At 38.2% G+C, this 16,949-nt stretch overlaps 1 protein-coding gene across 7 annotated transcripts in view; it reads left to right on the top strand.

Moving 5' to 3' along the window:
* MLIP (muscular LMNA interacting protein) overlaps positions 1–16,949 on the top strand; it is a 111,490-nt gene that overhangs the window by 86,986 nt on the left and 7,555 nt on the right. For 2 of the 7 annotated variants that reach the window (XM_061460606.1, XM_061460603.1), the window contains one exon: positions 1,303–1,463. The exons of 2 other annotated variants lie outside the window; for them this stretch is intronic. In XM_061460606.1, the coding sequence (XP_061316590.1) occupies positions 1,303–1,440 (138 nt within the window). In that variant the 3' untranslated portion in view covers positions 1,441–1,463. Of the gene's footprint in view, positions 1–1,302; positions 1,466–15,005; positions 15,060–16,949 lie in introns of those variants that run through there. 3 more of the 7 variants (XM_061460608.1, XM_061460604.1, XM_061460610.1) reach the window with 3 other exon arrangements.

Below are 16,949 nucleotides of genomic sequence, written 5' to 3'. Positions count from 1 at the left end.
TGCTCCAATTTGTTCAAAAAACAACCATAAAGTATATTGGAAGTATATGTAACTCATGTCCAGTGCTGATGTGACTGGTGGTTTCATGAAGATTTTAATTGGAAACTAGGGAAATAGAATCTTTTGGGGGAAATAATAGGGTTTTTTATTACACATTAATATGAAGACAACTCAATGAATGTTAGAGAATTCATGTGCTTGCAAGCATTCATTGACAAGAATGTACATAGGCTCCTTTGTCATTAAAAAAGTAAGCCACTTTGGCCAGGGGAAGAATGAGAGAAAAATGAACTAAGGAGATACTAGTTACAAGTGGCATGAAGCTATGAAGCCCGTTTGCCAAGGTTCATCATTAATAAATCAGTAGGGCTGGTGCCACTGAGGAGGAGTGCAAGAGGCAGGAGGCAAGGTCTGTGTGAAGTGACTGCCGCCTGGTCCCCTTCCAGCTTCTTGCTGCTGCTGGTCTCTGATTCACTAGTTTGCTCGCTCTGACTCTTTCGGCAGCTAGTACGTTAGGTTTTGATGGAACTCATCACAGCTCTTGTCACAAATTTTCTGGGTACTGAGCTCAAAGGCACAGCGTGCAAAGGAGTTCCCAGTCTAGACTCAGCCCACCAAGTGGGTGTATTGTGTCAGTGACCTAGACAAAACATGAGCATGAGATTTGTGCCAAAACCTGTGTATGCATCCTTCACTCTATCCCAAATTTTTAAAAGAACTTTTTTTATTTTTAAAGGATTTTATTCTTTAGGTTTCGCACCCCATATATGTAATGTTTGGGGTTTTTTATAACCAGAAACACTGATAATTGCTGAGAGCTTGCAGTAGTGAAATAGACTCTGTATGTACCTTCACTGGTTTAACTCTTACATGGATGAAAAGTCTTGTTAAAAAGCCTGAAGTGATCCTGCTAGTACATAGATAAGGCAGATTTTCTTTTGTACTCTCAAACACTTTGATTTTGTTTTCAATTTTTCAAGTTTTCAGATTGATTTTGTCTTCAACCTACCCTCCCAGAAAATGTCCCAAAACATGGTTATGCAAGGAGATGCACTGGTCATCAGCCAAAGTGTGGCTGGTTTAATGGGTCATCTACAGCAGGGTTTTTTTCATGTGTACTTTCATGCCAATGAAAGTGTTTAGTGTAGAACAGTTGTATTGGCATGAAGGTAGAGTGTCTTTCCTAGTTAATCATCAAGCCCTGTGAAATGTAAAAAGGGTGCAAGGCAAGCACTTTGCTTTCTGTCCAGAGCTTTTTTCTTTCATCCATTAATCTTTTGTTTACTTTTCTTTTTTTCATAGGAGACTGCTCTCCTACACCCTCTGTATTCAACTAAACTGATCCCTCCAACTAAGTACCCTATGTGTCTTCTATCTGTCTCCCTTGCTGACTGTCTAAACACTGGACCTTTCTGTCACTTGTCTTTTCATCATGTGTGATGTTCAAGAGAATCCTTATAGCCCTTACAATCAAAGCTCTTTGTACAATAAGGTGAGCGGCAAGTGTGGCGTGATTCAAGAGCTTTGTCAGGCTTTTATCCTTTCAATTCCAGGCAAAATTTAGGATCAGTCCTGGCAGGTGGTCTGGGAGATGCATCTCAGACAAGCCTGTGTCTTCAGCATCCCTGGAGATATTGCTGCTTTTCCTTTCCTTGGCACAGCTTGTGTCAGGGCTTGTTTACTCCAGGCATGCCAGGACAGGGCTACTCCTTATTCAAGTTATTTGTCCTCGAAAGGAGGAATAATCTGTTTCATCCCTCATGCTCTGATTACTTTTGACATTTACCCATACTAAAGTAATGGGCTATTTCCTTTTTCTTGGGGTCTGAGGGAAGGGAGGCTAACCTGAGAGAAATACAGGCTTTTCCAGTGGCTTTATCTGTCTTCTTGACAAGCAGTTGTCTCTTGCCCATACATAGGGAACCACAGCTTTGCTGACGTTGGTGTCTTCTTTGAAACAGCATGAAGTTAGACAAAATCTCAGTAGTCCAAAGTGTGGGTGACAAGGCTGGCTAATGAGCTTTGTAAGGTGAAAACTAGGCCCTGCTGCTTAACTGAAGTCTTTTCAAAGAGCAGTTGGCACAGGGTGTTTACAATATGTCAAGTGAGCTCTTGTCTGGTGTTAGAAAAGCACTGGTTGTGGAAGTCCATAGAAGATGCTGTTTGGACCCAGCAGATGCATCCTTCCCATGTCCTCTTTTTGTGACAGGACCTGGCTGGAAATGCTCAAACCTTGATTCCTGGAGAAATAACCTCACTCTAAGATGTACAGTGTGCTTTATTTAGGATGCAAGAGGTTAAAACACAAGCATTAGGTGCTGTATCTTTAGGCTGTGTGATGGTTTCCTCTTCAGGAGAAGCACAGGGTGAAATATGACTTACTAGTTTTAGGCAGATTGGGAGCTGAAACTGCTTAAGAGAGAAGCTATCACCTCTGCAGAGAATGTATGTTGGTCAGCCACTGGACTTTGAAGAAATGCCTTGAAAAGCCTTTCTATGCCCACTGACTAGAAACATAATATAGGTTAATAGGCAAAGTCAATAGTGTCCGAAGCTGTCCCCTCTGTCCTGTGAAATGTATAAAATTTAGAATTCTACCCACTTATTAGGATGGACTAAAACTAAGACTAAATTCAACCTTCTGTCCTGTCTTTGAGTCATCCTGAACAAAAAAGAACCTTTTCACATCTGCTAGACTGGGTTTCAACTTTTACTAAAACAGACTGACATATTTATTTTAGACAGCAAGGGTTTCAACAAGTTTCCTGGTTCATTACAGGGCATTCATGTGAATAAACAGTTCATATGACCATTGAAGCCAGCTTTTATAATGAAAAGAGGTATTAGCTGTTGCTAATGAAAACTGCTAGAAACTCAGAAATCTGTATGGGAAGATGAATAAGTTCTCTTAAGATAGTAAGATAGTGTAATTTTTTGGTGTATCATGTTAGCTGTTTTCTCAAACAGGAATACCCTTGCTGAATAATTGCTCAAATAAGGAATTTTGAAGCTGCTCTGATTTTCCATAGCACTGTGTATCCAAAACTCTTCTCTTGAATACAAAGGTCATAGGACAGCCCAACCTGTGTATTTGCATTCCAACCATATGGTAATGATTACGAGGCCTCTTCATCCACAGTTTTTGATCTTAAGGAACTTTTGTCATTTCAGGCAACCTTTGTGAGCTTTGCAAACTGATAAATGCAGCTATACCTCTCTGATGTTAACAGGTTCTTCCTGCATAATGTTAGTATAAGAGCTATATTTTCTCTTTGGTTGCTTCCATTTCTCTGTACAACACAAGTTTTCTCTCTTGGGTCATTTGTTACTGTCCACTGTTAGCAAAGGTATTTCATGTGGCTTTCCTGTAAGCTTCATACATCTGTAAAGGTTTTTTATTTTACTTTTCTATTTTATACTTTTTAATGTGTCAGAGAGATATTAAAATTCCTTCTCCACCAAGTGGTCCATCTGTCAAATCTATGCCTCTCCAGTGTTATGTGGGACAGTGTCAAATGCCTTGCACAAGTCCAGTTAGAGGATGTCAATCACTCTTCCCTTATATATCAGTGCCATAACCCCATCATAGAAGGCCACCAAATTTGTCAGACACAATTTGCCCCCTGTGAAGCCATTCTGTCTGTCACCAATCATCCGCCTTATTGTCCATATTCCTTACTATAGTTTCTAGAAGGATCTGTTCCATGATCCTGCCAGACACTGAGGTGAGACTGACTGGCCTGTAACTCCTTGAGTCTTCCTTTTTTCTCTTTTTGACAATGGAGGTAGGTTTGGCCCAATACCTTGGGAAACAGAATAACCAGATATCAATACTGGGCTAATTTAATACAAACAGAGGTTTATTTACACAAGAAGTAAATATTAACCACTTAGAATATATTTTTAATCTGTTTTGGTTTATAGTATTAACATTCTTTGGTAACCAAAGGATGATTAATTTAGACCTTATTCACATGATCAATATTTAACATTTGAATCAGTATATGTTGATAAAACCCCTGACAATATTTGCCTCTTATTTCTGGCAATAGCCCTCGTGCACCTTGTGCACCACCCAACTATAGTCTGAGGTATTCATGTTTTTAAAAATTAATGTTTTTTAAATTTAATTTAAAAATAAATTATTTATTTTCATATATAATTGAAGTAGCAGAAAACACAATGCAGTAGACACAGTATCAGGTGTTGAAATTTCAAACTGTTAGACCTGTTCCTTAAACAATATCCAGATATTATGGTAATTTCTTTCCATTCTCCACTAAACCTGGACTGTCACCTCTGTAAATTCCTGGTGTTCCCCCTCTTCAGTTCTCCTTCCCTGGGATAAGGGATAGTATGCACTGTGACTCACTTGTTGCCTCTCTAGCATCTAGTAAACACTTGCTAAGTGTCTACATGGTCAATCCATATGTATTATATATATGTTGCATTTCGAAGTATATGTTGTATTTTGCTTCATCTTCCACTAGAGGGCAAAACCCACTGACATAAATTCCTAACAATCATTTAAAATATGTTTTAAATATACCATTGAGAATGGATACAATGTGCTGGTGAAGGGCATTGCTATCTTTTACCTGCACTTTCACTGAACAAGTCTTCCCTTAGAAATGGGATATGGAAAAAAAACCCATAATGATTACCTGTGTCTTATATTAGAGATGTTAGATATGGTGAGCTCCTAAAACCAGAATAATTTCATTTGCTCGTTCGGTGTGTGAAAAAATAACAGCTTTCTCTATCTGAAATGGTGTATCAAAAGGACACTAAGGTCCAGGTTGTTCTTGTTTGAAGCTCCGCCGAATGCCTGAACCGTCATAGCTGATAAAATTACACAGATGAAGCTGAAAGATATACCTGGCAGCTCTTGTAGTTATAACTGTTCAGAGTGATGGAATCCATAAGCTGTGGCTGAAATAATTTCACAATGTGGTTTTAACTTTGATGGGAGGAGGAAGCATGAACAAAGCTATTGTGTCTATCCTTCTGCTTGGAGAACAGGGAAGGCTCCTTTCTTCCATGCACAGGCTGCTTCTGAAATAAGAATTTTGCCAATTCAACTGAACTGATTCTGTTTTCATTTGCCTTATGTCCCTTGTCCTCTCCTTCCCTAGTCTGCCCCCAGGCATCAGGTGCTGCTATTTTTAGTTACATTCCTTGGTCTTGAATAATTATGGGAATTGAACTTTTTATTCTAAAAACTATTATTTTCCTTTTGTTTGGAATAAAACAGCTCAGTAAGGTGGACATGAGTACAACTGTTGCAGGGATGGAGAGCTTGTGGTAACACTCAGAACTGTGGTTAATTCCAAAGAGTGCTTCTGCTGGGAATCCCTTCAGTTTTTAACAGAGGGCTCTGTAGGGTGGAAGAGGACAACTCTGCATCAGGAATGTTGTATCCAGTTCTGGTCCCAGCAATTAAAAACCGGAGTGTACAGATTGGAGACCATCCAAAGGAGAGCTGCAAAGGTGATCAAAGGGCTGTAGAATCTGCCCTATGAGGAAAGACTGAAGGAGTTATGTCTTTTCTTCCTGGAGAAGAGAAGGCTAAGGGGGGAACCTCATTACAGTATTCCTGTACTTAAAGGATGGCTACAAAGAGGATGGAGGCTTCCTCTTCACAGGAAGGCACGTGGAGAAGACAAAGGACAATGGGTACATCTTGTACTGGGAGAGGTTTCCTCATGTTGTATGAAGAATTTATTTACAGTGAGAACAGTCACTGGAACAACCTCCCCAGGGATGTGGTGAAGTCCCCACCACTGGAGGTTTTCAAGATGTGTTTGGACAGGGTGCTAGGTAATCTCACCTAGGCTCCCTTTCCCCAAAAAAGGTTGAACTCTTCCAACCTGGGCTGTTTGGTGATTCTATGATTCATATGGGGCATGACTGAATTAAATACCTGTCAAGGCAGACAGCATTAGATTTTGGGAAACCAGCTGTCATTTTGAAGGAGAAAGGAATGACCTGCCCAAGGGAGAGCCAGAGGATGAGCAGGTGTAGCTCCTTCAGCTGGGGACTGCCTCCTAGTCCTTACTGACTTTCAAACTGCCTCTTCTTTCTGTCTGCAAAGACTGAGAACATGATTCATGTACACCCCTGTGAAAATCTCTCTGTCAGCTAATTCTTTAGCAGTACAGCCTTAAAAATGGATTGGCAGGAACTGGATTTTTGCAAGAAGTACAAGATTTTTTTTTTTAAATTGCCATTTCTGTATCTGATCAGACATTATTTATAGGAGGAAAGGTCTAAGCTTGCACAGAAAAAGTTTTCTTTAATGCCCAAATTTGAACTCAAGCAAATTTATTTATTACATTTTTTTCCTGGACCTGAATGGATTTTTCTTGAGATCACTAAATGTTGTGTCAGCCTTCCATAATCACTTGCAGGTCTGCAGGCGTATAGGTAAGCAGAATACTTAAAAAGAATCTTTCTTATTTTTTAGATGAAATCAGTTGTGTTTACTTCACCATCCAATCTTCTACTCATTGGAGTTTGTGTTTGATTAATAGTAGCATAGTGGGGATTGACATTCTGTGAACACGGCAGCCTTTCAAGGTTGCCATGGAAAAGTACTTTTCTCCCCGACATCATCCCAGCTGCTTTTATTTCTAGAATAGAGTTTCTGTCTCTCTTTTGAATGGTGATATTTAAATGCTATACTTGTGTAGGTGTATTGTGGTTGATCAGCCTTCTACTGTCTGTGATCCTGAGCAATTGCTTTAGTGTAGAAAAAGAAATCAGAGGCAAACAAGCCATTTCATTAGTGCTGTGCTACAAATTGGACCTCCTCGTTGGGAAAGTACTAATTCTTAATATTGTTGTGGCTCCTTTTTATGTCCTTTAACGGCATTGCTTGGGCTCAGTGAACTATTTAAATCATATTGTACTTAAATGACATTTCTATCACTTTGGGCTTGGTTTGATAATGCCTGCAGAAAATGCCTTTAGAGATCTTGCTCAGCTGATCTTTAAAGGAAGACATTTCTCCTAAAGAACTTTAGAAGGATCATAACCTGGTAATTGATTGCTTTCTTCAACAGAAGAAAGACGGTAGCTTAGGCTCAACAGGAGACACCACAGCATTCACTTAACAGGAAGATGTCTTAAGTTTGGTACTGCCTGGAAAGACCTCTCTTATGCACTTCTCCAGAGAGAGCTTTTCCAAAGGAAAAGAAGGAATTGAATACCACTTCCTCACTCTGTTTGGCCTGGGTAGTTAGGCAATTTTAAGGGCATTGCTGTCTTATTTCCACTAGGAGAAGCTGTTGATGGTAGGACCCTGGTATCTTTGGTGTACTTCATTTAGAAATCAATAAATTGTTTTTACAAAGAATTGTTTTCACACAGAGTTGTTTTCTTGAACATGATAGGATCAGATGCCCGCAGGCACTTTCATTAGAAATCAAATGTGCTTTCCAGTGAACACTGTGCCCAGAAGTGTCCTGGTTCTTTGGAACCTACTTAGAGCCACTTCTGTTGTTTTCTGCATTCTTATTTATGCAGCTTGTCTTTGCTGGGAAAGCTTAAACCAGTCTCAAGAACCAAAAAGTAGTTTAAAATGTTTTGGTTTTATTCTTAGAAATCTCCATGTAATATAAAACTTGAATTCAGTCTTATCCATGGTTTTCTATGCAGATTGCATCTAGTCTTCTGCTTAATGTATTTCAGGCAGACATTTTAAATGCATAAACCAATATCAAATATAATAGGAATTCTGGCCCTAGCTAACAACTCCAAGATCTCTTTATCTTAGCCTTCTGCATTTTCAGGTTAATATGTGAGCACACATCTTAGGAGAGCAACCAAAGGAAACACAACAGACTAAATACAGCGCTTCTAGTATCTGCTTCTAATGACCGTTTGTGAAGGGGATTCTATGCCATGCTGATGGTGGTGGGGGCAAGCTTGCCATAGGTTGCAGGCTGCTTCTGATGCTGGGATCATGATCCATGATGGAGTTTGAACTGGATACGACTCCATTTCTAAGGGAATTTGAAAGCACAGAAAATGGGAACGTTAAGAAATAATCTCTATTAATGATTTGGCAAATGGATGCTGGAGAGGGACTCTTCATTAGAGACTGTAGTGACAGGACAAGGGGTAACACGTTAAACAGGGGAAGTTTAGATTGGATATAAGGAGGAAATTCTTTCCTGTTAGGGTGGTGAGGCACTGGAATAGGTTGCCCAGGGAGGTTGTGAATGCTCCATCCCTGGCAGTGTTCAAGGCCAGGTTGGACGAGGCCTTGGGTGAGATGATTTAGCGTAAGGTGTCCCTGCCCATGGCAGGGGGCTTGGAAGTAGATGATCTTAAGGTCCTTTCCAACCCTAACCATTCTATGATTCTATGACATGTCTTTGCTTGTAATACAATAATAAAAACAGAAGACAAAATATCAAAGAACAGAACACAGAGGTAAAGATTGTTGGTTTTAACAACAAAAGCAGAAATATACCATTGAGTGAAAAATATAAAGAAGATTTAGCAGGCATACAACCTGTATGAGACACAGAAAAAACAATTGTATGCATTTTATTAAAGACAGTGAGAAAACAAAGTCTGAAGAAAAAAAAAAAATCATAGTTACTGGAAACTATCCCAAAACACACAGAGCTGCATAGAAATTCATATCTTAGATGTCACTGAACACATGTTTCTAGACAGGTTTCTAAAAACCTGTTGGTTTTTAGATTGTAAAAACTCTTCTGAGGTATCAAGGAAAAGTAAACAGTGAGCTGACTTGGAAACTCTGCATTTTAAAGGACAAACTGCCACAATTAAAATTCAATTAACTGTCATGGCAGGTATTGATATAATGTGTACTCCGAAATATGGCCTTAATTAACTCTTTTTCTAGTTATGTTAGAAAAATGTATGAAATATAATTAGTTCTGTGAAATTCCAAGTATGTACTCGAGCTTTAATTAAAGAAACCAGTATTTATGTATGTTACAAAGATTCTATAAACTTCAAGGCGTTAGTGGTTGGTTTTTTTTTCTTTCTGGCTATGTGTTCTAAATTTTGATGAAGCGGTCATATATGATAAGCTGTAAATTACAGTACTAGCTTTCTCCTTTTATTAATTAAAAAGTAGCTATAATTTTAATAATTATATAGTAGAATACAATCTTAATACAAATTTTTATATAGGCGATGACAGTTACGCACGTATACCCTAGAAAATTCAGTCAAAGTTTGTGGTTTGGATATACAGTAACTAAGGTCAAAGATCTCTGTTGCATGAAAAGCTTACTCAGAAAACAGGATTTATTCAGTTTTGCAGCTAATCTGGGAAGAAAATATGTGGGTGGAAGGTCAACTCTGAAAATTAAATCCATTTCATTTCACACTCTCACCTGGAAAGCAGTTAAAGTTCTTTGGCTGTTATCAGTCAATGAGCAATGAGCCCCTTCCTGGGGCAGAGAAGTATCGTCATTTTTGACCAATGACTCAGTTTCTGTGAGTCCATAAATAGTTCACAGTTAGTGTGCTGAGTGAAATTTCAAACACTCGTATTGCTGGAAGTTCTGAAATGTTCTTTCCAATACAGATGGGAATTTGAAAACATTAAATACTCCAGAAATCAATATGCATCATTTGGGTTATATGATCTAACTCAATGCAGATCTAACCCATATGATTAGAAGATGTTTGTCTCTGCTGCCTTACCCTGTAGGTGTGCAGGTTGTGGTTTTCTTCCCCCAAGTATTTGTTACGGGCTCAGTACCCTTGCTGGCCACCAGCTCCCGTAATCACCTATAGTGAAATTAGCCCTGTGAGGAGCTGCAGAGCTTGATTAGCCCACAGCAGAGAGCAGAGGCTCTTATCATTGTTGCCGCAGAGTGAACTGACAGTGAAATACATTTGAATGTTTTATGGAAGTGATGAAAAATGAAACATCCAGGTCAGAAAACACAATATGCCAGTTACAGATGGGATTTCTTACAATTAAACACTTCATTTTAATTTTCTAAATGACCAGTGAGAGTTTACAAGGGATCAAAATGTTTTGCAGAAAGCTTCTTTTTTTCTGTTGCTGCTGTTTTTCATTGAAAAATCATTTTAGCAGAAAATCCCCACCCAGTTCCATCAATGGCTAGCCCAGCGTGAGATGTTCAACTTGGCTTAGAAAAGGTAGCCCAAGGAAAAATTGATGTACTGCTGCACTTGTGTGCATCTCCCTCTCTCCAGCTCCACTTAAAGATAAGGAATCCCTACTGCAAAGCCCTGTAACTTCTCCAGCCTCTGGTATTCTCATACAGATCTTTCAGTCTCACCCCACTCTGGTGCCCTCCAGGCCTGTGTCCTGTGAAAACCTGTCAGGGAACCGTGCCTGTGTGTGAGCTGTCTGTCTTGTGTGCATACTTACCAGTATCTGGGGAGAGGTTTGGAATCTTCAAGTTAAAAATGCACAAGGATGGTACTATATAATAATGATTTGCAAGTCAGTCAGGACATAGGTGGCTGAAGGTGTGTTATAAATCTTTGTTGTGATCAGCATTTCTGCTTTACTTTTCTTTATAGAGAGGTGGAAATTGCAAAAAATGGGTATTTAACTGACTGAATCTTTGAAATGGATTTTATACCATGTAATTTCAGAGATATTGAATTGTCATAATTATGAACTGGCTCTTTACATCATTATATATTTTCTCTCCCCTTTGTCTAAGGTAGCCTTTGCTGCTGCAGGTGTTTCACCATTTAGTGGTACCCTAGATTTCTTGTGCTTGCATTCAGAAAAAATAATTATCTATAAAATTGTTTTATAAAAAAATGTTTGCTTGTTATATGTGTATAAACAAACTTTTTTAGTCTTTTAGAAATTAGTAATTTTTCCTGTTGTGAAGAAATGACTCTGTGTTTCATACAAATCCATATTACCTATTTATTTTCAAAGTGGATTAACCTAGTGGTCTTAACAAAGAAGTTTGAAAGAATAGTGTATACATGAATGTTCTCTGGTTACTATAGTTGAAACATTCTTATTTTTTATGTACCTTATCTGGTTCCAAAGGGTTTTAAACCTGTGCCTCAATTAGCAAAGGTTGCAGACCCTCTAGAGAGTCACTTAGACTTATGAAAAAGGTCTTACCTTGAGAACACCTCAGAAAGCTTTATATTATTCTGAGGCAGCTGTGATTCATAGCACAATAAAGATAAACTGACCTTTTAAAGGCAAATATGTCTTGCTGATTACCCTACAGAGCTAAATGAACAAAGGTCTAACTAAGATGTTATATAATCACCTTTTTTATGCCTTGGCTGAGTCTGCAAGAGATTATTTTGGCCAAGCATATAATTTCCCTTTGATCTTACATGCTTTAAATACTTAAATATTGTCAGGATATCCACCCTCCACAGTATGATTTTTGCTGCCACAAAAGCAGATTTGCCTATTTTTCTCTTTCATTGTTCTCAGAAAGAATAAGGAAAATATCATAACATAAGAAAATAATGATATCTGGAAAGTTAAAAATTATTAATTAACCTTGTAAGAGTAATGCAGAATTTTGTAACTGACATTAAGAGTACAAATTATAAAAACCATATTGTCATCTTTCAACATCAACAGATGCAATTCCTTTACATCTGTGGGAGAAACTAAGGTTTCTTGATACCTGTTTTGACCTGGAGTTGAAAGACTGCCAGTGATAGAGCTTGATGAGGTCTCATTAAGACAATACATGCATAAAAAGTACATAGTCCAAGCTGAATTCATAATTCAGAACTTGTGGACATGAGCATATTACTGTATGACTCTCAGGGATGGTAGTCTAGTAAGGGTGTTAATCCCACCTCATTCGGCCTATCTTCCATTCCAGTACTTTGAAGTTGTCTGGTACTCTGATCTTGATAGCTCATCTTTGCTGAGATGATCATTCGCTGTGAGGATCTTTTCCCTGTGCTTAGTGCTTTAAGTTGTACTATGATTCAGGCACAAGGTTGAGTTTAATCAGGTAGGCTGTCTGTCTTGTTAAGTGTCCTCCCAACAACTCCGGCTGATGGCCATGCAGACAAGACAACATGAAGATGCCAATGCCCTCCTTTAATACTTGCCCAGACAGTGAGAGACCTGATTACAGTGCTTATCTCACCCTGCAGAAATTCAGACTCATTCTCTCATTTCCAAAAGAGTACATTCCTTACCCACAGAGCTGCAGAAAGCAAAAACACTGGGACAGCAAGTTCCATCCTGTTTGTGGGATTGGCTTGGTGTGCATTCAAGAAAACAAGAATTATATTTGTAGGGAAAAATCATGGAGGAAACAGTAAGATTCTGTAGCCTCTTGGTTAAACTCCGGGAGGGCGGGCATGGGACTTCTTCCATAGCAGAGTTAACACATTTCAGTTTACACTGATGCTTGATAGAAATAACACAGTGAAAAAGCCTCCAGCTAATTAGGATGAAGTCACCCAGGCCAAGGCACTCAGCTCCTTTGCAGCTGGCAGAGGCATAGCTGTACAATTCCAGGAAAAACTCTAACACCCTCCTTTCAGGGACCTGCACGGCTAAACATTATTTCAACAGAAAGGATGCAGTGCTTGGCTTGTGTGCTGCATATTCACTAAAGTACTACTTAAAGCTTTTTATAAATGTAACCATATGTGACTTCCTTAAGATGAGACCCAATGTTATGGCAAAATCAGGTCTTCAGACACCTGACTATAGAATGTATAAACTCTTCTAAGGTACCTTATGTCAGAGAAGCTTGGTGCAAGCAGAGAACTTTATACTGTTCAGTTTTTCTCCAGGTCTTCAGCCTTTTAAACATTTTTTTTCTCCATTATTAATCAGTTAAATCCTTGTTTGCCTCTCACTTCTCTTCTTTCAGTTAAGCCTCTCCAAATTAGTCAATGTTAAGTGTGCATGTCCAGAAAATAGAGATAATTTCCCACTCTATGGAGACTGCTATAAATGTTGGGTCTTTAGATTGAAAAGAGGATGCTATCAAAATAAAGGAATCAAATATATTTCTTGGATAAAAAAAAAAAAAGAAAGAATTACTGGGTTTGTCAGAACTAAGGAGGGACTTGAGACCTCATACTCAAGGAACAAGGTAAGGAAGAATCATGACTCAGAGAGGCATTTCAGGTCACCATGACAGGCAATGAATACTAGCAAGAAAGGCCAGGATGAGATAACACAATAAAAGTGCATTTTTCATTGACTGGTCTTTGTGCAATTTAAGAAAAAGAGCTGTTGCATTCTCAGATCACTACCTGGCTAGGGAGCTTTTCTTTACTGCAACAAGCAGTAGACAGTTCTCAGAGAACTTAGGTGCACATCACAAAGTAACCAGAAAATCATCAATACTTTTCTCTTTGTGATTGACCCTTCTTTTCCTGGAATAGAAAGATGTATATTCTGGTGAGGCAATAGATAACTCCAAGGCTTATTTCAATGAAATAAGCTTGCCATGACACTGCAGGTGTTGTTAGAACTTTGTGCCTGTGTATCACCAAGGTTTGCCCACCTTTGGTAGTTGCAGGGTGCTTGGCTTAGAAATAGGACTTTGGTCTCCCACTTAAGCCATTAAATTCCTCCTGTCTGTGCTGCAGTAGTGGCGTGGTGTAAAGTCTAGGGGCTGTGCTGGCTAAAATCAGGAGCCAGGTATGCAGCAGAGGGAGAAATATTGCTGCTGAAAGAATCTAGACTTCTTACTCCTTCCTTACTCTTTATTTGCCTAAAATTATTCCCTTGTCTACATTTAATAAATGAATAAATAAACTTGGTGCCTAAAGTTAATAATTTGCCTTTTCATTTTGGGGAAAAAAAAAGGAAAAAAAAGAAACAAAATGGGCCAAACTTCTGTAACTGCTGCTGTTACTGCTAGAGTTGATTCCTGCTTCCCTGAAAACGAATCAAGGCAAATGTACAAAGAGAGAGAGCAATACATAGCATATCTATTACATAATAGCAGAAAATTAGAGTATATTCCACTTCAGTATCCTTCTTTATATATAGGGGCAGTTTAGCAGAGCAGTTTTGCTTCACGAAAAGCACAGTTTCAAAATTAATCTTCTTAGGGCAAGAGCAATATCTTTTTGAGCAACACATCATCTGTTAATTAACTATTTGATCTAAATACCAAAACAAAGTGATGCCTTTGATACACTGAAAATAGGCTTCTTCCAACCTTGTTTTCATAGAATTCTAAAATACCCAAACCCCAACACTTTCAGCAAGCTTTCCTCTAAAGAGGATGTCTCTGTGTCACTGCATAGGGAAACGTCACAAGCTTGTGATCTTAACATTGCCTTTATAAGCTCTGGCTTATCTATTTACCTAATTACTATCCTATTACTTACCTAATTTACCTATTACTAATTAAAATCTTATTGAAATTGGTGTGGTTGTTCACTTGAGTCATACTCATCAAACTTCATTGCTCAGGTGAAAGTCATATAATACTCAAAACACTGAAAAATCACTGAGATCCGAAACTCCTTTCTGCAAATACTAATTTCTGTTATACAGCATTTTTTAGTTAAGTGTTTGTATGATTTATGTCCATGAAATTTAAGATTAAGGAGAGCTCTTTTGAAGGAGATTTAAGAAGATGGATCTTCAAAGTGACAGAAATACAATTGCATTTTAAATAGCTTTATATGCAGTATCTCAGATGTATTATACGGCAGGTGCCCTTGATGTGATTTTCAGTTGAGATACCTCCTTCAGATTGGAAAGTGATCTATCCCTTCCCACCCTTTTAATTATGGAATATGATATAATAGAAAATGGGCCATACCTTGAAATGGATTTTCGTACAGACAAAATAGTAGTGAAAAAGCCTTTTTGGCAGGTAGCCTGTTGAACACAAACAGGATTTCATTGCCTTGCTATCCTTTGCAAAACTGAGGGTATTTGCTTTCGTTATTAAACTGTAGTGATAGTTTATATAGAAATTGAACTGATAATTAATTTCTTTTTCCTGTTTTTAACATCATGCTCTCTCCAACTTGACATCTTGGCCCAGCAACCCAGTCATGCCATAGTGCCTATTCCAGAAAATGAAACACTCAGCTCTAAGGAGGTAATCAATTGACATTTAATTTGGTTAAGCATTTGCATGCTAGCTTTATCTTTTATTTATGTAGTTCGTGCCAACTTGGTGAGCAAAAATGTGCTGTGCTCTCAAGTCTGCTTTTGTCCATTGCATAGACTAGATACATGCTAGTTATTCTTAATCATTAAGTATAAAACCCATCAGAGTTGTGTTGCAGACTCTGTTGATTATATGAATTTGGAGTAATCCCAAGATTTCCACTTCAGGTTCCTGATATGTGCTTTTTAGTTAGCCCCATTTAAATCACCCGTTCCCTGATTTACAGTCACTGTTATAACTTCTGTTCTAAATAACAGATGCAACTACTAGAAGCACTTAGGAGAATTAGTTATTGAGAATTTCATAAAGGACTGTCAAGAAAACATAAAAATATACAGTGCAAGTCTGCCTAGTATCAAAATTCAGTACCAGTTCTTTTTGCCTTTGAAGAAGGACACAAATCTTAAAATCTAAATTCAGTGGCCAATTCCCTACTGCTTTTACATATCTAAACTCTGGGATCAGTGTTTACCACCCTTGATAATTCATTCAGTATGAGCAGAAGTGATCTGCTATATGTGATCAATTTTCTATTGAGGCAGTGAAGATAAAAAGATTCTGCTGGCTCAGGCAAGTCTTTTTTCCAAGAAGGTCATGAACATGAAGCTGAATTACAGCCTTGGTGTTGAAATCAACATATGTAATTAAATTAACTATCATATTCTTTTCCATAGGCTTTTGAATGTAATCTCTCTCTAGCTTTCTTGCAGGCCCCCTTTAGTTACTGGAAAGCTGCTCTGAGGTCTCCCCTGAGCCTTCTCTTCTCCAGGGTGAACAAGCCCAACCCTCTCAGCCTGTCTCTATAGGACAGGTGCTCCAGCCCACTGACCGTCTCCAACACGTTCATGTCCTTTCCATATATAAATATGTGTGTGTGTGTGTGTGTATTTGTATGTATATATATGTAAGTATGCATGTGTTTATATGTATATATATGCAGCCTTTGATGAAGCACCTGATTTTCCTGTATTTGAAAATATTATAGAAGAAAGGAAACAGCTCAACCCCCATCTCTCATCCTCTCGTCCACATTGAGGGAGAGCTTTTTAGATCTAATGGAAAGTCAAATCTTTTTAAAAATATTTATTTTAAGAAAGAAGACAATTTAACTGATGCATTATTAAGATCACTTCAGAAAGTGAAGCATCTCATGCTGACATCATAAAGTTAGACTACTTTGACTGAGATATTCTTAAAAACATGAGATATTCTTAAAAATGAATTGACAATGGCAACAGAAGTGCAGAATTCCTTTGGTTGAAGGCCAGCTTGATCTGTTCCAAGGCAGATAAAATATATAGAACTGTCTTCAGAAAGTTGCCTTGATTTTGAAGAAACACTGAACAGAATTTTTAACAAGCAATTTATTAAAAAACTTTAATGTACTCCCACAGTTGGAACATTTGTACCATGACCTTTAAAATTCAATTGTGGCTGCATTTACAAAGACTAAAGACAATCAATTGGAAGCAAAAGGATTTATCTGGGCTGATATCAGTACTCTTTGTTTTTCCACTGATTATAATCTTATTGGGTGACAGTCATTCACCATGTACAATAATGCTGGGTGCAAGCAAATAGCTTTAAAGTTGGAAAAGTGTCAAATACCATTTGGTTCAGCTGAGCAAGCTATTTGTGCTGGTTCCCTGGGGCCTGTCACTAATTTGTATTTTGTAACTGAGTATGACTATACAGGTGTAATCCAGTCCACATGTAGCAGGAAGAATTGTGTCAGGCTCACCACAAGCTGGTCAGGAATTAACATCAAGAGATGCACATTTTCTGTTTTCTCTATTACAAATCAGAGAAAGTCTTCTC

Source organism: Pezoporus flaviventris, unplaced genomic scaffold, assembly GCF_033815535.1.
Source record: "Pezoporus flaviventris isolate CSIRO_AGI_PZ_B2104156 unplaced genomic scaffold, CSIRO_AGI_Pfla_v1 ptg000031l, whole genome shotgun sequence".
NCBI classification, from domain to species: domain Eukaryota; kingdom Metazoa; phylum Chordata; class Aves; order Psittaciformes; family Psittacidae; genus Pezoporus; species Pezoporus flaviventris.
This window is presented reverse-complemented; position numbering and strand designations above follow the sequence as displayed.